The sequence below is a fragment of the Adiantum capillus-veneris genome, chromosome 25 (genome assembly GCF_014529385.1).
Source record: "Adiantum capillus-veneris isolate H3 chromosome 25, ASM1452938v2, whole genome shotgun sequence".
In the NCBI taxonomy this organism is placed as follows: Eukaryota; Viridiplantae; Streptophyta; class Polypodiopsida; order Polypodiales; family Pteridaceae; genus Adiantum; species Adiantum capillus-veneris.
Window position 1 is genome coordinate 113,810,943 of NC_140955.1, and position 23,575 is coordinate 113,834,517.

General features: G+C 42.2%; 1 protein-coding gene across 2 annotated transcripts; it reads left to right on the plus strand.

Moving 5' to 3' along the window:
* Nucleotides 1–6,707: 6,707 nt before the first annotated feature.
* LOC147425490 (uncharacterized) lies at nt 6,708–13,987 on the plus strand. Of its 2 annotated transcripts, none has more exons than XM_086500625.1 (4): nt 6,708–7,528; nt 12,473–13,443; nt 13,537–13,638; nt 13,740–13,987. In XM_086500625.1, the coding sequence occupies exons 1-4, from the start codon at nt 7,423–7,425 to the stop codon at nt 13,782–13,784; spliced, it is 1,224 nt and encodes a 407-aa protein (XP_086356751.1). In that variant the 5' UTR covers nt 6,708–7,422; the 3' UTR covers nt 13,785–13,987. The 2 variants fall into 2 exon arrangements, with proteins under 2 accessions (XP_086356751.1, XP_086356752.1); XM_086500626.1 differs by having other exon boundaries at nt 6,708–7,522.
* Nucleotides 13,988–23,575: the final 9,588 nt, after the last annotated feature.

Consider the following 23,575-nt stretch of genomic DNA (forward strand, 5'->3'; position numbering starts at 1 on the left):
GATAGCTAACATTCGCAAGCCAAGGTGGTTAACTCGTCTTTGCCGGCTACCCATGAATCTAGTACTTCAACACTTGTAGTTGCAGCAAGCAGTAATATTGCAAGTACTCAACCTGCACGACCTAAGAGTACATATCAATGGGTCCCCAAGGCCTTACTTCCAACTACCTCAACCCTCCCATCCATTCCAAGAAAAAGTTTCCTGGGAAAACCAAGAGCGCCCCCTAGGAGAGTCAAGACCAAATCATGATGGATTCCAAAACAACTATTAGAAGCCCAAGGCTACTATGATGGAAATGAGCAAATTTGGGTACCTAAACGCAAAATGTGTCCTTCCCTATCGACAACAAACCCATATGAGTCAAACAGTGTAACGCTAAAGCCAATGGCAGACCGTGGGAAGGGAAAGATCACAGAATGCTACACACCTAGTTGAGAGCTAGTTTGGGCTCCAAGGAAAAACCAATTTATTCCACCTAGCTCAGGAAGGGGGGAGTTCCATGAAGCTTCTAGCTCCTCATGTAATACATCCATAGAGGTAAAAGCTTCTACACAGCCTCCATCTATAGTAATGGACCTCCATGAAGCTACAAAAGAATCCACACCTCCCAGTGTTCAAGAATCACCTGATGAACCACTTCAAGTTCGATCCTGGGAGAGTACCTTACCACCATTGCAACTTGACGAGGCACCTAGGGTAATAGAAAACTATTGGCAAAAATCCTCACCTATTACCAACTGGAACAATTGGTTTCAAAGGGTGACGACATCATTTCAAACGGTATGATCTACCCAAGGAAGGGGGGAGTGTTTGTGGACATCCATCATTCACTTGCTTCCCTCTCAACCTTTCCCCCTGACCCCTTAATCTCCAATCTTAGGGAATGTATATATAAAGCCTTATACTCATGAAAACAAGATAAAAAAGTAAAAGAGCAAGAGCCATAACACAAAATCATAAAACCAAATTATGCACAAGAACACGACCCTTGTAATATTTGCACTCTAACCATCATCTATTTGCGTGTACAGATATGGCTAGTACGCTAGAGTCATCTACTCCTGCCTTGGGTGAGAGGTACCCTCGTTACTTTTCACAAATATTTCACATGGTCTTTCCAGTGCTTGCATGTGAATGGGATTTGATAAGTACGCTAGCATGTGAGAGGAATTTTGAGGAGTTAGAATGGCTGATACGTCTCTTGACCACGTCTTATCCATACTTAGTAGAGAGCGTTTCTCCCATTGCACAAGCCTACCCTTTTGACCAAGATGACTATAGGCGTGTAGTGACCCTCTTAGTAAACATGGGCACCTATGATGAAGAAGAAAATTTACATGACTACACGGATGGCACATATGGTCTCATGGATGATGACTTTGTTTATCTCGACGACGAGGATAGGGGTTTAGCCTTATGGTTTCCCCCCAACCTCTACAATATCCTATTCCCTTGACTCTCTAGGGGGAGTGAAAATTATTAGGTTAGGGTTCCTTATGTTTTTTGTTGTGTTCAATAAGTGTTAGTACCTTTTTCCACTAATGTGCCTCTTAAAGGTATTCCTTTTGTTTCCTAGTGTGTACAGGAGCGTGTTGCTACTGGTAGGATTTGGACCTTCAGGGAATCTTTATCTCGACTCACTCTTCAAATCAAGCGCGACCATCGACACAAACAGGTGTTTCTTGTCCATTAGCATTGCCCCTTATCTTTTTTGCATCTATGATTGTCAGCTTTAATTGTGATTGGTAGCCTAATATTCACCGCATTTGCTTAGTATCAAACATTTAATTCAATGTAAATTTTTGTCATAATCACTTGTTTAGGTTTAAAAATCAAGCAGTCCGACAAACTAGTTTGACCAAGTTAGGTGTTAGAAATCTTCTCTTAATACCATGGGGAATGCCTTCCTAATAATTAATGGTTACTTAGGTTCTTAATCCGATTTAGGTAGCATTGTGTGAAATGTACTAGGGCTTACTAGTGGGCTTGACCCTATTGACCTTTAGCTTAAGTATTATAAAGGGAGTTTACTAGTGTGATGAGCCTGGGGAGGTGTATCAGTGTTATATGACCCCCCAAAGTTACAAAATTAAAATGCTGAAAATGAACAAACAAAAAATCAAAGTGCCACACTGTAAAATCTTAAGCTGGAAGAGAAATCTCAGCTTGATTTGGTACTTCACTCACATGTATTGCCTATGGTACTAGAGCCCTAGAGGTTCCCAGTATGGGCGCTTTTACTTGAAAAGCAAAAAATCCAAGGCATACAAAATAAGCACACACATCAAAATTGAATCACTGTGAAAAGACTTTAGGGGGTCAAAGAAAAAGTAATCAGTCAGGCGATGATTTCATGAGAAATTCCTTTTATGGTAGCTTAACTACAAGGTCTTCTAGATATAGCCTCTAGTCAGCCCTCGAACATGAATACTTGGCTCTCGCGATTAAACAACTTAATTGACCACATAAAATTAAGAAGCTTACCCATGGTATTAATATTCGATCTCTAGTGCTTTTCGACCGTCAAATTAGCGACCCCATACTTGTTTAATTTTTTACCTTTACATCTATTTATGCATTTGATTACATTGCAATTTAATGTTCATTGCTGACAAATTGTTTGAAATTCTTTTACCAATCAATTTGTCTACCTAAAACTGCATATGCTTTTTAATCACTTATGAGAATGCAATTACTGTGCCAATGTTGTTTGATTTTGCAGTGACTGAAGAAGGCTAAGGACATTCATCTCAAATGCTCTTCCACCTCGACGAATGAGCTTCAACTCAATAGCTTCCGAGGACCGAATCTACATCAGGAAGGGGGGCATGTTAACCCTCACGGCTCACGGACACCCCATCACCTACGACGGACGTGTATTATGTATTTGGTAGAGTCAGATACCGGGCTTGTCGGACCAATAGGAAAAGGGTAAGAGTGATCGCCGATGAGAGGCGCACTCTAGCTGGGACATTCAAGGGATTAGTTGGCTAAGCATGGGCGCCCAAGTGTGAATGGGGTGAGCTCATATAAAAGCCAACTAAACCTAAAATTCACTCATTCTCTCATTTGTGCAATAGAAGAGTGCTCTTGCTCCATCTCCATCTCCATCTTCTTCTTCTTCACCTCCTCGTGTGTGTGTGCATGAGAGAGAGAGAGAGAGAGAGAGAGAGAGAGAGAGAGAGAGAGAGAGAGAGAGAGTGCGATCGAGCATTACGAAGGCACGACGGCGGCGAAGCGGTTGAGCGCGGAACGACTGCAGCTTCTTCTTCATCGCGGCGAGGAATCCTCCACAGCAGGAGCATAGAGCGGTGAGTGACACACCATTGCCCTCTTTTGAGCTTGCTAGATTAGTCTTGTTGTGTGCTTGGAGCCATTTGTGGCTCGCACACGGTGTATCGGCAAGTCCCTTGCTTCGACAGTGCGGCAAGGAGCGCACAGGAGGGTTGAGCACATGCACATCATATCTATTGTTTCTTTGTGGATTTATGAAAAGCCTTTGATACATTATCTAGAGCAAAATTGATGCACCTTCGTACATGCTCCAAGTCGGGGTGAAGCAATGGCTTTCTACCAAAAGTATCTCATATGGGCTTTGATGTGCCATAGGATAGCTTTTCATCTTCCTCCATGAGCAAAAATAGAGATAGGTCGATACACTTTGGAGCCTCTAGAGCTATAATCCAACTATGCAACTTAGAGCTAGATACAAAGGAGCATTACATATGTTGATGCCCAATATATTATAAAATATGGGAAGGATTTATTACCTCTTCAAAAGGGGGCTTTAGAGTTCTATACAAAATGATGGACTACATTGATTACAAATACATTGGGCTATTCCTGTTGGATTTACTTAAGTATAGACATGCTTTATTAAGGAGTCCATCATGCTCTAGCAAAGGAACCATTCACATGTAGGTGAGATATTTTGTCACTTTTTAGCTGGATAGGTTTACATAGATTAGTAGATCTTGACACCCTTTGTCCCTCTCATAGAATCACATCACCATTGAACCACTCAAATAGTGTCCAAAAGGTTAAAAATTTCAATGGATGCATACAAAGGAAATAAGAAAGTTGAAGAAGATATTGCAAGGTACTCTGACCTTGAGAAAGTTTGATTACAAATGTGGAGAGACGATGATTGTGACTATAAGTACTAATGCAATAGGGATTGGTTGGTCAATTGGACAACATGATGAGGATGTACATGCATGCAATGAGATTTGATGCTAAAGTATTGAGTTCTTGGCAGCGGGCTTCTCCACATGTCAAAGAAAGCTCTGGGGTGTGGAAATATCCTTAAGGTGTGACAAAGATTGCTTTATTGGAGCTACAGTTGTGGTTGAGACAGATTGTTTGGCTCCTCTAGGGATCATAACAAGCTACTCTACACCAAATATTGCTATTCTTCATAGTATTGCTTTTATACAATCTCTCAAGAGTACAAGAGGATAGTTATGGATACTTTCTTAAGGATGGACATAGATGGAAGTAGCCAAAGCAATGAAGAGGAACACCTTAACATCCTACATATCCCTTGGCAATGCATTATAAGTTTTATGCATTTGATAACTATGACTTTGAAGGATGTTATATTGTGCTTGCAAGGGAAGATTTGACTGATCAGGTTGATGATATAGCATTGAGAGCTAAAGCCATGTGCTAGATGTATATGTTTTCTTGAGGGTGTGATGTGCGTGTATGGATGCATTGGAAAAATTTCTATTGATAGGAGAAAATTGGGAGATAATAAAGTTAGAGATTTCTTTGATTGGATGGGTATTAAGTGGGATTTTACTGTAGTTTATAACCCTAAGGGAAATTGAAAAAGTGAATGGGCTTATCCACCGAGCATGTAAAGGACGCATTGGGGAAGTGGCAAGGTTAGTACCTTTTGTTTAATGGGAAGATTGTATAACTTATAGTATTGGGATAGATTATATGTCCTTGGAAGGCACAATTATATAGGGAAGACTTTCTTAGTATAAGAATGCATTAATTAGAAAGAGCAAGTAAAGATATTTCACTTTTGCAAAGTTCAAGCTAAAATAGGTTTGATTGAAGAATAAAGGGGTATTTGACAAGAAACACATTTTGCCGCCAAGTGCAATTAAAGGAGGTTGGTATAAGTTTATGACAACAGTTTTGACAATCAATATAATGTATTGTGAAAGATGTTCAAGTAAAGGTTTGGTCCTTATGTAGTCGAACATGCTTATGATAGTGCAACTTATTTATTATTATGCGGGCTTGATGCAATAGAGATGAAGGTGCCAATTGCAAGGAAGAGTGTAATTTGTTTAAAAGAACAATTGGAGATTGAGTTTGATGATCAAAGCTTTGATCAATGTAGGGATGGAGAAATGGATGACATGGACGATGCATCAAATGATAGAGTGGAACAAGATAATTTTTAGGGTGTGGCATATGTTTGAGGATGTGTAGGTTCAAAGGAAGTGGATGTTGTAGTGCTTCATAGCCGCACGACAAAAAATTGAGGAAAACTTACTCAAGACCTTGATTTAAATTTGACAGAGTTTTGGGTCGATATGCATTCCAAATTTGGTTCTTATTTGGAGCCTTTGAAAGCTTACAAAGCTCCTTAATAAAGGAGTTAGGGTTTCAAGAAAGCTTTACAAGTGAGTGATGGAGCGAGCTTTTTTTTTTGCTTTTGTGCAAGATTTTTAGAAAAAAAACACACTCCTAAAGCTCTCTAAGAAAGCTCATGTGTGTGTGTGTGTGTGTGTGTGTGTGTGTGAGAGAGAGAGAGAGAGAGAGAGAGAGAGAGAGAGAGAGAGGGTGGCGGGGTGGCCAGGGGAAAGGGATTGCGGTGGGTTTGGGGGAGGGGGGGAACCACTTTGATCTCCTTTCCCTCACATATTGGCTCGGATTAAAAAATACACAAAAAATTTGATTTTTTTAATGAAAAAAATTCAAATCTCATATTATCCCTCCTTAAAAGCCGCTCAAACCTAGTTTATAGTCAAAAAAGCATTTTTTGACCTTCCAAAAGTAAAAACATGCACTTAAAAATCCAAAAAATTAAAATTTGTCAAAAAAATAAAAACATCATTTTCCACCCTTCATAGTCCCTCCAAACCTATCCTACAGCTAAAAAGAGATTTTCTCTCTGTACAAACCTTTTTTCAAGCTCTCCATTACTACAACAATCACATGCACTCCATAATCTCTGTGTGTGTGTGTGTGTGTGTGTGTGTGTGTGTGTGTGTGTGTGTGTGTGTGTGTGTGAGCTTTCTTCCACCTCCATTGTAGCACCAAGCAAGTTCATCCCCTGTCCACCAAATATTTTCACACCAAGCTAGCTCTTTCCCCTTCTCTCACCTCCATTGAAACATAAATAAAGCTGGTTACAGACCGCGTGCCCAAGCTTGGGCGCGCAGACGTGGAGGCTAGGCGGCGTTTGCTGATACGCAGGGCAGAAAGGGCAGAGGACAAGGTCTTGGACAGGCGATACCCCCTGTCCAAGCTCGGGCGGGGGTTGAGCTTTTGCCAGGTCAGCCAAAATCAGGCAGCGAACCAATGCGATGGACGCAGCTGCTGAAAATGATTTTACTTTATGATAAAATAATGTAGCCAGTGTGTAATGCATGCCCGCCCATCATCAAAAGTGACGGACACCCGCATTAACAGTGTGTATCCAGCCTAAGATCCCCTTCTACTACTACTACTACTTTCATTCACTCACACTACATGTTGGGGTTCAGCTTAACTTGGGCGAACTCTATGTGTGAACACATTGTACAAGCCTAATGAACTACCTCTGTTTCATTGGCTCCAATCGTGCCTTATCTCCCTCTCTCCCTCTCTCTATCTCGTCTGCTTGTCTGCTCGCCATGTCCATCCGAGAAGCAGTAGACTTTCGTCTGCACGAGCTCCAGCAACTGGTATCAGAGCGCCAGAATGGGGTACATGGCCGAGAGTAGCTTGGCATGTAGTAGGGCCACGGGACGATGGGCTTCAAGAGCCGGGCAGTGCTAACTGCTCGCATCACCAACCCTACCTGTGGTCAGCCCGGTGCAACGGCTTGTGTGCACGCAGCAACAATGGGCAACGTTGTGGGGAAACCTGCCTGAACAGTGAGGTCGATCAGGTCGAGGGGATAGTGGGATGATGACGAGCTGTACACATTGGCAGTAGATTTGCAAACGGTGAAAGTGGCATGCTGATGCCGAGTAGCTTGCTTATAGGTGGAGCTGAGATTTGGCATGAAAATCGATAGCATTGCGACAGATTTGAAGCATGGATGAGGCAGGTGGGTTGAATGATAGTGCCTGTTGATGAGCTAGAGATGAGTGTTGGTAGCGAGCTAAGGCAGAATCGGGGTCACACTGAATCGATGGCGAGTGATTGAAGGTGAGGACTGAGCAAGCGAGCACAAGAATTGTCAGTAGGCAGATGGAGCGAGCAAAGTTGGTCGGCAAGGAGGTTGCCAGCAGCATCTTGAGATGCAGAGAAACTCACATATCATTCATGACGTCGCAGCAAGCGGCACCACGTAAAGGTTTTTTCTTAAAATCAAATTTATATAGAGGAGTTTAGCCTCCTACTGAGAGCCTGTTCATTCATGTCTCAAATTTTTTTTATAACTACGACCAAAATGGTATATATGCCAACAAATTTGGGCACAAATCCTACAATTGTTTCACTGTGTTTATCTACTTATCAACATTTGTATGAGATTAGACGCTACCTCAACTAAGAAAATAAGAGATCGGCGAAAAGACCTTCCCGATGCAAAGCCTCATTCCTTGTACATCACTACTCATGAGGTTAATGGGTAAACCTAAACCCGATGTTAGCTAGAGTTTAACAAAAACTCTAGGGTTTGGGCGTAAACCATAAACGCCGCATGATGGTAGCTCATTCGGAGCACCAGGTTGCGAGAAAACCTAAAACATTACAAGAGGCTATTCATATTAGCAACGCTCACACAGCGATGCTCAAAAAAAAAAATTTCCCGGCGTCGCTATGAGCGTCGCAAATTTGCGACGCTCATAGCGACGTCGGCTGGGCTAAAAAAAATAACAGAGAGCGCCCAAAAACTCAGATCTCAGATCTGAGTTTTTCGGCGTCCTTAAGCAAGGAACAAGTAACGCTCTCCCTCTCTCTCTCTCTCTCTCTCTCTCTCTCTTTTCTCCACACACACACACACACACACACACACACACACACACACGAGGAGAGGAAGGAGAGCCAGGTATGCTCCTTCCCTCTCCTTACTCACATGTTCCCTTCCCCTCTTTCTCTCTCCCTCTCTCTCTCTCACACACACACACACACACACACACATAGTGTTTTTGAGAGAGAGAGAGAGAGAGAGAGAGAGAGAGAGAGAGAGAGAGAGAGAAAGAGTACAAACATAAACAAAAACGCACACACACATACATAAACAAAGAATGCACACACACATTGAGAGAGGAAAAGAGAGGAAAAGAGAGAGAGAACATGCATAAACAAAAAACGTACACATTGAGAGAGAAAAAGAGAGAGAAAACATGCATAAATAAAAAAACGCACACACATTGAGAGAGAAAGAGAGAGAAACTAATTTAACATCGTAGGAAACTAATTAAAATTAAAAGACCTAAAGATCTAGCCGACGAAGAGTTGAACTCAAGACCTATTATTCAAGAGGGAAATCGCATAACCAATCTATCATATTTGGCATGGGTGATAGAAAGGTTATACCATTTATCTCTTTTTATTGGCACACACATCCACACACGCGCACACACACAAGAAGAAGAGAGTTATAACGTCGTAGGAAATTATCCTAAAGGACGTTAAAGATTAGGTTAGATGTAGACTTACGTTAAATTAGATTTAGGTTTATTTAAGTTAAATTAGATTAGATTTAGGTTTGTTTTTAGTTAGATTTACGTTTATTTACGCTAGATTTAGATTTACGTTATATTAGATTAGATTTAGGTCTCCATAGACTGCGATGCTTGCATGAAGCGGGTGAAGAAAGCCCTCAATGGAATATAGGGTATTGCTGCCTTCACTCATGGTGGGCTCCGTCGATCCAAAAGTACTGGTGAAATGTCTTCAGAAGATAGGGAAGAAGGTGGATCTTCAGGGCGGCAAGAGTCACTACATCCCCGACAATGACCATCTAGACAACCTCTAGTCATTCAACAGCAACTTCAAAGTTAGTAACAAGAGCAAGAACGGTCCAAAGGGCCAATTGCTGTTGTCAGATGTGGATGGAGATGAGGCAGCGTCACCGCCGGAAGTTAACTCTCACATCTTTAGTGATGAGAATGCCAACTCTTGCCGAGTTATGTGAAAAATTATGTGTTAAATCAGTTTTAAGGTTCTTATAATCCCTGTTAGTTTAGTTCTTTGTTTTTAATATAACATAATTTACGTTAGATTTAGATTTATGTTATATTAGATTAGACTTAGGTTTATTTAGGTTTACCCACACACACACACACACACACACACACACACACACACACACACACAAGAAGAAGAGAGTTTTAACGTCGTAGGAAACTATCCCAAAAGACGTTAAAGATTAGGTTAGATGTAAACTTACGTTAAATTAGATTTAGCTTTATTTTTAGTTAGATTTACGTTTATTTAGATTTACGCTTATTTACGTTAGATCGAGTCCACGCAAGAATTACTTACGGTTTAGGGTTTAGAGTTAGACGAACAGTGAAAAGATCTACTGTGAAAAGATGTTAAGATGCTGTGAAGTGCTACAGCTAGAGAAGAGGCAAAGGGGTTTTGTCCACTACATGCAGTATCATGTAGACGTGGGTCTGTAGATTTCTTGTACCCACAAATATAGGTATTGACCAATAAAGACGAGATTATAACCCGGTGGTTCTGATCTCCGTGCACCTCTAGACCGAGGTGTGCGGGGATTGGACATGACTAGAGAATGTGAGGTAGAGAGAGAGAGAGAGAGAGAGAGAGAGAGAGAGAGAGAGAGAGAGAGAGATAAGACGAAGAATGCCAATAGAATATTAAATTTGTTGTCCAAGTTATAAGATTTTTATCCTCATTATGAGTAGTGACGAGGATGTGGGACCGTCCAACCGAAACACCTATCTCTCAACGAGGGTCTTATGTCCTTGTAATCAATGCAAGCATGCTGTGCGACGGACAAGACGTGTTTCTTTGCAGCACGTTCACGAATTTGGCGAGTTCGATCCATCTATTATAGATCGAGTTGTTGCCAATTATAACTCGTCGGACTCTGACGCTGGCCAACAAGCAGCAATCTTGCAACCCAATAGACGTGTTCGCAGGCGCTTTGGTCAAGCAGCATATGTGAGGCCACAAGATGTAGCCTCTGACAGCTCGGGGGATGATCATGCAGAGCACATTCCCAACGAGGCAATGTTTGAGCCCGAGATTGATGAAATGATCGAGACGATCATGGATTCAGAAAGGCTTATCTATGATGATATGAAAAGTGAAGCCGATACGCCATTGTATAATGGAGCACGTATGTCTAGATTGAAAGCACTCCTGGTTCTTCTCAACATGCAGGCAAAGTTTGGATGAAGTGACACTAGCGTCACAGCGCTTTTCAGGTGATCTATTACAATTAGTTTACTTTAATAAAACTCTAAATGTATAATGATCTGATAGATTTTTACACGACTGTATCGTATTTTTATGTTGTGTAGATTGCTTAAAGAGCACATACTACCAGCTGACAATGTGATGCCAGATTCCCGAGATGAAGCAAGAAAGATTTTGCGAAACTTGGGGATGGATTACAATTCTATCCACGCTTGTCCTAATGACTGCATTCTTTTTAGAGGGGAATACATAGACATGGAGAAGTGTCCGAAATGTGATTTCGAAAGATATCGAGTAGATCTCCACGGGACAAAAATTCCACAAAAGGTTTTGCGACATTTTCCTCTGCTTCCTCGCATCAAGCATTTCTTCGAATGTAAGTCCATGGCCGCCCTAGCATCATGGCAAGAGGAGAATAAATCTTCGGATGGTGTGCTACGAATTCCTGCAGATTGCGCAGCCTGGAAACATATAGATGGAACATGGTCGGATTTTGCCAGGGAAGCTCGAAATTTGCGCTTAGGCCTGGCTATGGATGGCGTAAATCCATTTGGTCAAAGATCAACATCTTACAGTGTATGGCCCGTTGTCATCGTCAACTACAACATTCCCCCGTGGTTGACTACGAAGAAGGGGCACCTATGGCTAAGCTTGATTGTGCCAGGGCGATATAAAGTGGAGAATATGGATGTGTATCTTCGTCCACTATTGGAAGAGCTACAACAATTGTGGATTGGCATAGAGGTGGTGGATATGAGCCGACACACAGGACGACGGAATGCTTTGATCAGAGGCATTCTAATGTGGACCATGCATGACTATCCCGGGCTAACAGAATGCTCAGGTGATCTATTGACACTCCTCACTCAGACACTGTAAATCTTGTTTTTTCCCATAGTTGATCTATTATCATGTGTATACATGCAGGGCTTCAAACAAGCGGATACAGAGCATGTGTCACATGTGGACCTAGACTGAATGCACGTAGGGTGCCCTCACTGAAGAAGCAAATCTACGAAGGTCATCAAGCGTATCTTCCAGAGAATCATGTGTTACGCGACGGCTTTTTGGGAAGAGAGCCACCAAGGATGTCTGCACAAGCATGGTTAGAGCAGAAGGAGATGTGCGATGACGGATTGCCTCCAGGGATGAAGAGACTATCTCTATGGTACGAGTTACCATACTGGCCCCGACTCATGATCAATCACTTGCTCGATCCAATGCACATATTCAAGAATGTGGGTAATCTACTATGGGACCATCTGACCGGCAAGAAAGATACTTTGGGAGCCAGAGTTGACCTTAGAAATGTGGATCGAATGGAGCAATATTGGCCGCAAACAGCGTCTGATGGATCGATAAAACTCCCTAAAGCACCATGGATTTTCACAGGAGCCCAAGAACGCAAAGTAAAAGAGACCATTCGATCTTTGCGGACCCCCACTGGCGTAATGCACTCGCTCCGAACGTGTTTTACTAAAGAAGGAAAGCTTACCGGTTTGAAGATCTATATGGGGTGCATGCAGAGGAGCTACAAAATGGAACAGAGGATATGTGTTTAAACGGAGAGCTCTATATAGATATAGGAAGTTATGCTGAGTTATGCGAGGATGAGAGAGAGATCTCTTAAAGCCACAAATATTGTATTTGAACAATTTTGCTCCGTGTTGTAAAAGCTCTGGCTCTCTAAGTACCTTCCATGGTGTATAACGCTCTTTTCTACTCGCGCTCACATCTTTTGATTGAAAATTCTGAGTTTTCGACTTGCCTCTTCTATCACTCAATTCATTGCGTCATTGTATTTATATGCGTCATTACGTCATTGTATTTAATGGTCTTTGCGTCATTGTCTACTCTATTCATTCAATATTAAGTTTAAATATTCGTGTGTTTAATGCAGGTATGGATGATGAGGAGTTTCTTTCTTCTTTGTCACCGCAGCAGAGACAGTGGTACGTGGAGCGTCATCGCTCTGGCGCATCATCGCGCGTTCCTACTCTATCCGCATCTCCCTCTCTTTCGGAGCATTCGACGCGCTCCGAAGCTTCGGTGTCGACGAGACGATCTTCACACTCGTCTAGACACCGGCGCTCTAGTGGTGGCGGTGGCGGTTGTTGTGGGGATTCCGCCGCCGATGCCTCCACACCGCCTCGTGTTCGACGAGGCTCTTTACCCTCCCCTTCTTTGCCCGCCCCCACACCAGCCACAACATCGCCATCTACGCCATGTTTTGCGCGGCTGACTGTTCCTAGCAGCTACACACCTCTACCTACTCCGCCAGGAGCCACTCCACTCGACACTCCTCGCTTCGGGGCCCAGACGCCGGTGGAGACACCTGACGTCCGTACCCCCATCGACACGCCGCTAGAGACCCCTACCGGGACACCCAGGTTCACGCGTCACCGGCCAGAGGGCTTGCCTTACTCCGTCGACTTCAGCGGCGGCATCATCATGGATGACGATGGCAAGAAGGTGATCTCGCGCATGCATGGTCTTTGCTCTCAGCTGTTTAGAAACTACATACTAAACAAATGGAGTGAAGTACCAAGTGATTTAAAAGACAGAGTCATCAGCATACTTCATGATGAGTTTCCCGTTCCAACACGGGATCAGCGCTTCAATGAAGACCTGATGAAGATTCGAATGCGCGAATACTGCAAACACAAGCGTTCCGAAGTGCAAAAAGCAATCAAGCATGGGTGGAACAGGCCAGATTGGCTGGCCAAAGAAGATTGGAAGAATGCGAAGAAAGCAGCGCGCGAGAATCCCGACAAGTGGAAGCAACAAAAGGATGCAGCCAGAGCGCGAGTAGAGGCAGGGAGCTCGCACCACTTGGGGAGCGGTGGATGGGCATCATTTGAGACCGATTTTGTAAGTGTTTTCACATTGCTCTTTATGTTCGATAGTTTAGGGTTTATGAGTTTTTTAATTCTAACATAATGAAATCTTTGTATGTTTTGACAGTGGTCGATGACAGGACGTGATCCCACACCGTACGAGCGCGAGTACGCAGGCAGGAAGGGCTTAAACGCCCTGATGGACATTCTCAGTTCTCGCGGTGGCATGGTTAGTATTAGGGTTTACTCTTTTCTATTTTTTGTATTGTTTTATAAATGTCGTTATATGTTTATACTTACTGAAAGCTGTCTTATTGTCTTTTTTTGCAGAATCCTACAGATACGCCGCTTGGACGCGATGAGGCATCTGACTAGACGACGTCAGTTTAGCCGTAGCTAGATATCATTAGTTTAGGGTTTCTCATAGCTTATGTATCATGAGACGGATTTTATACGTCTTTTTGAACCATGTATATTATTACATTTGTCACCGCACTTCATTTTGCCAATCAATTCTTTATGCCTATGATGTTGTACAATTGTCATTATCACATTTGCCAATCAAGTCATTTTGCCTATGATGTGTACAATTGTCAATTTTACGCTTGTCAATTTTGCAAACAATGCGTCTTGTGGGTGACTATTTTGGGTCTATTATCTACCCTTGCACTTTTTTTAAAAAGTGAATCAAGTACAATATGGTTGATGGGTGACAGGGCATTCAATGCCCTGTCACCAAAAAAAATTTCTCTCGGGCGTCGCTATAATCGTCGCTATTTATGGCTCTAGAGCGTCGCTATAGACTTCTGTGTAAACGTCGCTATAACCGTCGCTATGACCGTCGTTATGAGCGTCTCTATATAGCGACGCTTATAGCGACGCATATAGTGACGCCTATAGCGTCGCATATAGCGACGCTCTCGTAGCGACGCTATTAGCGACGGTTTTAGCGACGCCGGGGGTTATAAAAGCCCAGTGTATTTTCGTCGCTAACAGTGTCACAAGAGCACACAACCTCTTGTAGTGAAACTCATGGTTTACGAGTATACCAAAAACTGTGGTTGAGAGTAAACCTAAAACTCTGTGTATCATGAGAGTGTGAGTTTAATTCAAGAGGACAATGATCGTTGCAAAATTGCCAGGTTTGGTTGAAGGGGGCGATTGCTGGGGTTTAGCCCAAGGCTTGGGTGAACTCTATGTGTGAACACATTGTACAAGCCTTTTATAACGCTCTAAAAATTAATGAACTGCCTCTCTTTTATTTGCTCCAGTCGTGCCTTATCTCCCTCTCTCTGTCTCTCTGTCCCGTGTGCTCGTGTGCTCGCCATGTCCATCCAAGAAGCAATAGACTTTTGGATGTATGAGCTCCAACACTACATGTAAGCCTCTACTATTTGAAGGCGGTAGAAGAATGGGCTCAAAGGACTTGTACGCCACAACAACAGGAGGTGTAACTGGTGAGTGGGCATTGCAGGGGTTCACCTCCAACATAAGGATAGAATGGTAATGAAACTATTCTTGTAGCTTACCTTTAGAATTTGACATCATCTCCATCTCCAAGTTTATCATGCTAGACTGATCATAAAAAGTAAGCACAGTTCCTCATATCATTGGGGTGTGATATTTTTTTGGTGGCTTTGGTGCACCATCTAGTGTTGCATAACATGTGGTTGAGTCTCATAATGCAATTGTCATAAAATCTAATATCTAGCTAATCCAAATTATTTCTCATATTAAACTGATCATTTAATGTGGGAGAATAAATGGGAACAAGAGTTAGAATAGATACATGTGCTTCTAGACCTATCTCAGCAGCAGGGGATCAAAAGGAGAGATGGTTGCATCCCAATAGGGGTCCAAAAGGAGACGGTCTACCAAAGAGCAATGTGTAATAAGTGCTTCTAGACTTATCTCAATAGGGGACCAAGAGGAGAGATAGTTACATCTCAATACTAGTCCAAAAGGAGGTAGTCTATCAAAGAGCAACATGCATCTAATGTAGCTTAAAAGATCTTAGGGTTAGCTTCATTAAAGACCTCCAATGGTTAGTGCTAAAAGTCCTTTGACCTTAAGCAAGCTGGGGTTGAGCTTGAGGTGGGAACCCACCTAAGCTTGAGGTGCTTGTCTTGCTTGACGACTAAGGTGCTTGAGGTGCTTGTTGTGCTTGCTGGCTAAGGTGCTTGAGGTGCTTGTCGTGCTTGATGACTAAGGTACTTGAGGTGCTTGTCATACTTAATGAGGAAGGTGCTTGAGAAGCTTTCCATGCATGGGGGGGTAAGGTGCTTGAGTAAAAAAGAGACCCTACAAACTTAATGACGAAGGTGCTTGAGAAGCTTCCCATGCATGGGGGGTAAGGTGCTTGAATAAAAAAGAGACCCTACAAACTTAATGAGGAAGGTGCTTGAGAAGCTTCCCATGCATGGGGGGTAAAGTGCTTGAATAAAAAAGAGACCCTACAAAGGAGGGGAAAATTCCCAAAGTTAGGGGAATCTTTGACTTAACCTCCCACTCACACAAAGGACACCCCTTTTCTCAAGGGGCACATGGAACACATGGCAGACTCTCCCTATGCTTAGCCACATGGTGTGCTTGATTGCTAGTGGTTGGGCTAAAGAGGGGTCCAATGAGCTTCTAGTTCCATCCAACAAATAATGTAGATATTTTCAATCGCTCTCTCTCTAAGGGGTAAGGAGGACACTTGTCCAAAGACTACCCATGTACTTGAATGCATGCTGCATGTCATTGGCTAGGGGGAGAGGGGTCCAATGAGCTTGAAGCATGTGGAAAGGCTAGAAATCGCCCCAAGCAAGCAAGGGGGGTGCTGGGGGGGTACACACACACACACACACACACACACACACACACACACACACACACACACACACACACTCTCACACTCATTTTGTGGATCATTCTCACTTGGTGAAAGTAGAGGAACTCCACCTCCTTCTCCAAGCTTGTGAGAAGTGAGAGCCTACACCAACAGTCTTGGCTATGGAATGCAAATCCAACCAAGAGCCATGCTTCAATGCTTAAGCTTGCCATATTCTCTATTTTCATTACTATGCTATTATGTATGCTAGCAAGAAGAGTGATGATAAGTGAGGAACTATTTCTTTCTCCTATGGAATGTTTCTTCGTCCTCTTCCCTACCCTCATTCCCCGCTAGCTATCTCCATCTACAAAGGTGTTTAAGGGAGGCTTGGGATAGTTAATGCTTTCTACAAAGTTTATGTTATGCTTGTGATGCATGAAGCTTTACATCTTCATTGCATCACCAAGGTCACAAGGTACACAAAGATTGTATTGTACCAAGTCTCTCTTGATGGGAGAAACTATAATACAAATGCCTATTGGAGGGGAGATCGGCTCCGTATGAATCCGGTCCACAACTATTGTCATGTTCTCTAAACTCTCTCTCTTGCAAAAGTATTGTTCGTGCCAAGTTAACTAAGTACCATGTTTATGTTGCTCCCACCAAATAAGTTCACCCGCTATGCTCACAAAGTAATCTCACAAAAGTGCTTTATCTAATTTCTTAATTCCGCTACTCTCAAAGTTCATAGGACATTCCATTACATTAGTTTCAGAGCTTCTCTTTTCTTGCTTAAGAAGAGAGGTCCTTAAGTAGCCTATTAATGGTTGATTTTGTTAATTATATTAGGTTAAGTGGGACTGGGATCTATTATCGGTTTTGTTGAGCCTACTATGTGGGATATGGTGCACACCTCGGGAGCTTTGTTCTTAATAATGGAGTCTTGTTAGACTTGTCTACGGCTTTACCATTGTTGAGCCATAAGAATTCAGAAAGGAGCTATCCCTCAGCAACTTTGCTATGTTAGACCCCCTCCACTACTCTCTATAATTAACCAATTCGAGCCGTGGGTGTAGATACTTAAGTGCCTATTTTCAAAGGCTAAGAGGAGTAGCAACTAAGGTTTTGAATTGACAAAGCATATACTAAGTAAACACATAAGTTTAATTAACATGGCTGACAATAACCAAGAGAGTAGAATGAACATTGATAACTTTGATTTTGCACATGAAGGTGCTAATGATGATGCCCCCATGTTTGTTAATTATCTTGTTACTAGGTTGCAACAAGCTAAGGGCAACCCCGATTTGCAAGCCAAAGTTAACAACTTCGTGCTTATGGGATTTCCTTTTCTCTCCGAGAGAGAGAGAGAGAGAGAGAGAGAGAGAGAGAGAGAGAGAGAGAGAGAGCTTAGGAGGCCTCTTGATGAGACTCCCAAAAGAAGACTCTCTCCCTTACAAGAGGAGAGAGAGAGAGAGAGAGCTTATGAGGCCTCTTGATGAGACTCCCAAAAGAAGACTCTCTCCCAAAACAAGACTCTCTCCCTTACAAGAGGAGGAATCCAAAGAACAAGAAAGTAATAAATCCCTAAGTTCCTCCAAATATGTGGCTCCACAAAGATGGCGGACTAAACGATCGTCAACTCCTCCCACGAGGAAACGGTTAACCCATAGTCCTTCTCGTTGTCACTCCAAAAGGGAAGAGAGGAAACAAAGGAAGAAAAGGGAAAAAAGAGGTCACCCTCTTCTCCTTCTTCTTCACCTTCCTCCTCTACCGATGAAAGCTATGGCTATTCTCCTAGAGAATACAAGAGGGGAGGACATCACAAATCTTACCTTGCATGACAAAAGTCACAAAAGCTAAAGAAGTTCAAAGAGGAAGGAAAGAGTATCTCTTTTCTCACCTATGATGGGACCTTTGGTGCTACCGACAAAGCATTGGCTTTCAACCAACAATTTGATGCGGCCTTTGGAGACGAGGGCTTCATGGATTCCTCCAAGCTACGCCATGTAACTATGCACTTCCAAAATCGTCTCATCAATGGTGGACTAGCCTTTGTGGAAATGGCGAAGCCCAAAGACATGGAAAAATCTACGAGTTTCCATCATGAAGCAATTCCTTGCAAGCGATGCAAAGGACAAAGTGCTCACCAAATGGCAGAGTTTGAGGGTTCTCTCTCATGAGTCTATCCACAAATATGTGGACAAGTTTTGGGATTTATATCTCAAGGCTATTTTCTTTTAAAAGATAGACTTTGCCAAGCAAAAACAACTATTATGTGCGGGATTACCAAAAGAGATGGCCGAGTATGTCAACTCGCAAAGGCCTGGTTCTATCACTAAAGTAATCCACCACACCATGGTTGCTTCGCGCATCAATTTCCAACAAGGGGCTAGACGGAATGTCAAGCCCATGGAAAATAAAGACAAAAGTGATGCCAAGAGGAAAACCAATGCCCAAAATTCTTATCAAGGCTATTCCAACAACAACAACAATCGATCCAAGGAGAAGGGAGTTTACAAAGGTAAATATAAACTCTCTCCTAAAGAGCTAGAAGCTTTTCGTAAGGACCACAAATGTTTTAAGTGTGGGGAGCAAGGCCATGGTTATCGTCCTTGCCCCAAGAGAATTGTCCGCAATGAGACTTCTAGAGCCTCTATGTTTGAGGCTCCAAAAGAGGATGCTCATTGACAAGGATTTCTCCTTTCCTATGCTTAGGGAAAGATGCAAGAGCATGATGCCTTTATTTTGTTTGACCCTGTTTCAACTCACAACTTCATATCCACGAAGTTGACCACCAAGTTAGGCATACAAGCCCACAAGATGAGAGATACATTGAAATCCGATGGAGCTATCAAGGGACAAGACCTCTCTGTTACTCCCTTAATTGGAAAATTGAGGCTTCATGTCCAAAGTTATGTGGACAAAGAAGATTTATTCATCTCCTCTCTCAAACATGAGGATGTTATCATTGGGGCACCATGGTTTAACCGCATGGCTTCCAACATGAAGTTCCCTGAAAGGAGAATCTACTTCACCTACAGGGAAGAGAGCATGTATGTAGATTCTAATGAGTCGGGGAACACCATATCCTTGCAATAAAGGGAATCAATAGGAATTAGAGTTGTCTAATTTCCTAAATGGATCCCAAGATGTTTTCATTGATGACATCCTTAGTGAGCTACCTCTAAAATGAGGGATGATGACCATGCAATTGAGCTCCTACCAAGAAGCTCACTGCCTAACAAGCCTCGTTATCGAGTTTCACAAGCTCAACAAGAGGAGATCATAAGGCAAGTGCATGGATTGGTGGAAAAAGGGATGGTGAGGCCTAGCTCCTCTCCATTTTGTTCACCATTACTTTTAGTGCAAAAGATAGACGACACATATCACATGTGTGTTGACTATAAATCACTAAATAAGATCACTAGCAATAACAGATTTCCCGTGCCGCGGGTAGAAGGTCTACTTGATAAGTTACAAGTCTTGGCCTGACAAATGCTCCAGATGCATTCAAACTCATGATGGACAAAAATCTTCAGGCTATTCAAATTCTCTTGAGGAGTACAAGCAACACCTCCAGGTAATCTTTCAAGTTGTGAGAGAGAATAAGCTTTTCATTAATCAAAAGAAAAGTGACTTTTCCTACAAGAGATTCAATATTTAGGTCACACTATCTCTAAAGATGGCACCCGTATGGATCCAATAAAATTAGAGATAATAAAAGGATGGCCTAATCCAAGGAATCTATAGGAGGTACAAAGATTCATAGGTATGTGTGCATACTATAGATGCTTCATTAAAAAAAATTGTCGCTAATAGCAAGCCCATTACATGACTTAACAAAAAAGAACGTTAAGTATTCATGGGCTGAAAAACTGCAAGAAGCTTTTGAAGAAGCTTAAGGAGAATCTTATCTCTCAACGTGTGCTCACACTACTAGATCTCTCAAAGCCATTTGAGGTTCAATGTGATGCTTGTGGTGATTGCCTTGGAGCTATTTTGCTTCAAGAAGGGCATGCCATCACATATGAGAGTCAAAGACTCAGCTTTGATAAGTGCGTATTGGAGAAATAGGAAAAAGAGCTACTAGCTATTCTATATGCCCTAAACACGTGGAAACACTATCTCTTGGGGTATCCATTCATCCTACGAATGGATCACAAAGCCTCAAGAACTTCATGAGGCAAACCAAGCTCTCCGACAAACAAACGAGGTGGGAAAATTTTCTTTTTCAACTTAAATTTCATATTGCTCACATTGCTAACAAGCACAATCAAGTGGTCGATGCACTTTCACAAAAACCAAGGGTAAATGTGGCGTCTATAGCAACTCACAATGATCTATCTTTTATGATAGATGAGTATGCTACTGACCGAGACTTTAAGTACGTAATTACAGCCTTTGCAATAGGGAAGATAAAAGACCCATTCACCTTGAAGGATGGTTATCTTCCAAAAGGAAATTGGCTATGTGTTAATCACCCATATAGAAAGAAAGTCATGTATCAATCACATACTTCTCCTTATGCGGGGCAAAGAGGGATTCCATAGTCTACTCTTCGAGGAGTAGAAATGTATTTCTGTTGGTCTACCATGAAAAGTAAACATACAAGAGTATGTTTCAAAATGCGTGGTATACCAAAAGTTGAAATCGGGCTTAACAAGAAAACACACTCTATGCCTGTAAAAAAGACTATTAAGGCACATCAAATGGCAACCCTCCTCAGATCTCAAATTTTCAAGCATCATGGCTTTCCAACATCCATAGTGTCGGACAAAGATCCTAGAATGACGAGTAATTTCTAGAAGGGTCTCTTTTGGAATCTAAGAAGTAGATTAAATTTCTCTTTCGGCCTGTCATCCACAAACGGATGACCAAAGTGAAATAACTAATCTAATGATTCTTGAATCTACTAAAAGCCTATGTCATGGAAGTAGATCAATGTTCTTAATGATAGGAGTACCTACCTCTTATAGAGTATTCATACAATGACATTGTACATACTTCTATGGGGAAAGCACCTTTTGAGGTTAAAGAGGGAAGATCCAAAAGTCCCTTACTACTTAAAGTACATGGGAAGATCTTCGCCTGCTGATGAATATAGCCAAGACTCACAAGAATCTTTTCCAAAGATTAAAGAGGTTACATCCATCTCAAAGCAAAGGCAAAAAGGGATGCTGCTAATAAGCACAAAAGAGCCTTAGCCTTTAAGGAAAATGATTGGGACTTGCTAAAGATTATCAAAGCTAATCTAAGGCATACTACGGGCAAGAATCTTACGGGCCACCAAGAGTATTATGCTAAACTAGCAAAAAAATGCTATGGTCCTTTTTAATTCTTAAGCCAATCAATGAGATGGCTTATCAATTAAATTTGCTCAACCATTGGCTCATGCACAATGTTTTTATGAGAATCTACATAAGCCTTACAAAGGAGCGCCATCAAAAGAAGCAATAGTTGCAAACCCTCCAAAAATCGGAGATCAAGTACTTCAATCTAAGTCCATCCTATGACATGAAGACAAGGTATTAAGAAATGGTAAGATTATCTGGCGATATCTTATTAAGTTTAATAATTATTCTTTTAAAGATGCTAGATGGATGCAAAGAACCTAGCTTAAGCATAATATGAACCTTGTCAATGCTTACAATGATGCCTTAAAGTAAGCATATGAAAATGCATTTTAAATGAACAATGTTTTTGTCTTATAAGACTAGTTCTCTTTTTATCGTGCACAAATTTAAATAGTATGCATGCTTAGGATCATGTTTGTTGTGACGACCTCTCACAAACACCAAGTAGAACTTGTCACTCTACTTTGGAAGTATGATATGGACTAAAGAGCAGACATGCTTGCGCCAGCTACGTCTCCCAAGTACCAAATGGATTAATCATCCATCTTGGAATGATGTCATACGGTAAAAAGGGATCCTCTACCTGCTAAGAAACATGGACTAACGAGTAGGCTTTATGTTTTCTACCTAATAGTCGAGGACGACTATGATTTCAAGAGAGAGGTAATGTCATAATATCTAATATCTAGCTAACCCAAATGATATTTTCATATTAAAATGATCATTTAATGTGGAAGGATAAACGGGAACAAGATTTAGAATAGAGACATGTGCTTCTAGACCTATCTCAGCAGGGGACCAAAAGGAGAGATGGTTGCATCTCAATAGGGTCCAACAGGAGACGGTCTACCAAAGAGCAATGTGCAATAAGTGCTTCTAGACTTATCTCAACAGGGGACCAAGAGGAGAGATGGTTACATCTCAATAATGGTCCAAAAGGAGGTAGTCTATCAAAGAGCAACGTGCATCTAATGGAGCTTAAAAGGCCTTAGGGTTAGCTTCATTAAAGACCTCCAATGGTTAGTGTTAAAATTCCTTTGACCTTAGGCAAGCTAGGACTGAGCCTGAGGTTGGAACCTGACCTAAGCTTGAGGTGCTTGTCGTGCTTGATGACTAAGGTGCTTGGGGTGCTTGTCCTGCTTGATGACTAAGATGCTTGAGGTGCTTGTCGTGCTTGATGACTAAGGTGCTTGAGGTGCTTGTCATGCTTGATGACTAAGATACTGGAGGTGCTTGTCATACTTGATGAGCAAGGTGCTTGAGAAGCTTCCCATGCATGGGGGGGTAAGATGATTGAGTCAAAAAGAGACCCTACAAAGTTAATGAGGAAGGTGCTTGAGAAGATTCCATGCATGGGGGGTAAGGTGATTGACTCAAAAAGAGACCCTACAAAGGAGGGGAAAAGTCCCAAAGTTAGGGGATTTTTTGACTTAACCTCCCACTCACACAAAGGACACCCCTTTTCTCAAGGGGCACATGGGACACATAGCAGACTCTCCCTATGCTTAGCCATATGGTGTGCTTGATTGCTAGTGGTTGGGCTAAAGAGGGGTCCAATGAGCTTCTAGTTCCATCCAACAAATAATCTAGATATTTTCAATCGCTCTCTCTCTAAGGGGTAAGGAGGACACTTGTCCAAAGACTACCCATGTACTTGAATGCATGCTGCATGTCATTGGCTAGGGGGAGAGGGGTCCAATGAGCTTGAAGCATGTGGAAAGGCTAGAAATCGCCCCAAGCAAGCAAGGGGGGTGCTGGGGGGGTATACACCACACACACACACTCATTTTGTGGATCATTGTTACTTGGTGAAAGTAGAGGAACTCCACCTCCTTCTACAAGCTTGTGAGAAGTGAGAGCCTATACCAACACTAATGGCTATGGAATGCAAATCCAACCAAGAGCCATGCTTCAATGCTTAATCTTGCCATCTTCTCTATCTTCATTACTATTCTATTATGTATGCTAACCAGAAGAGTGCTGATAAGTGAGGA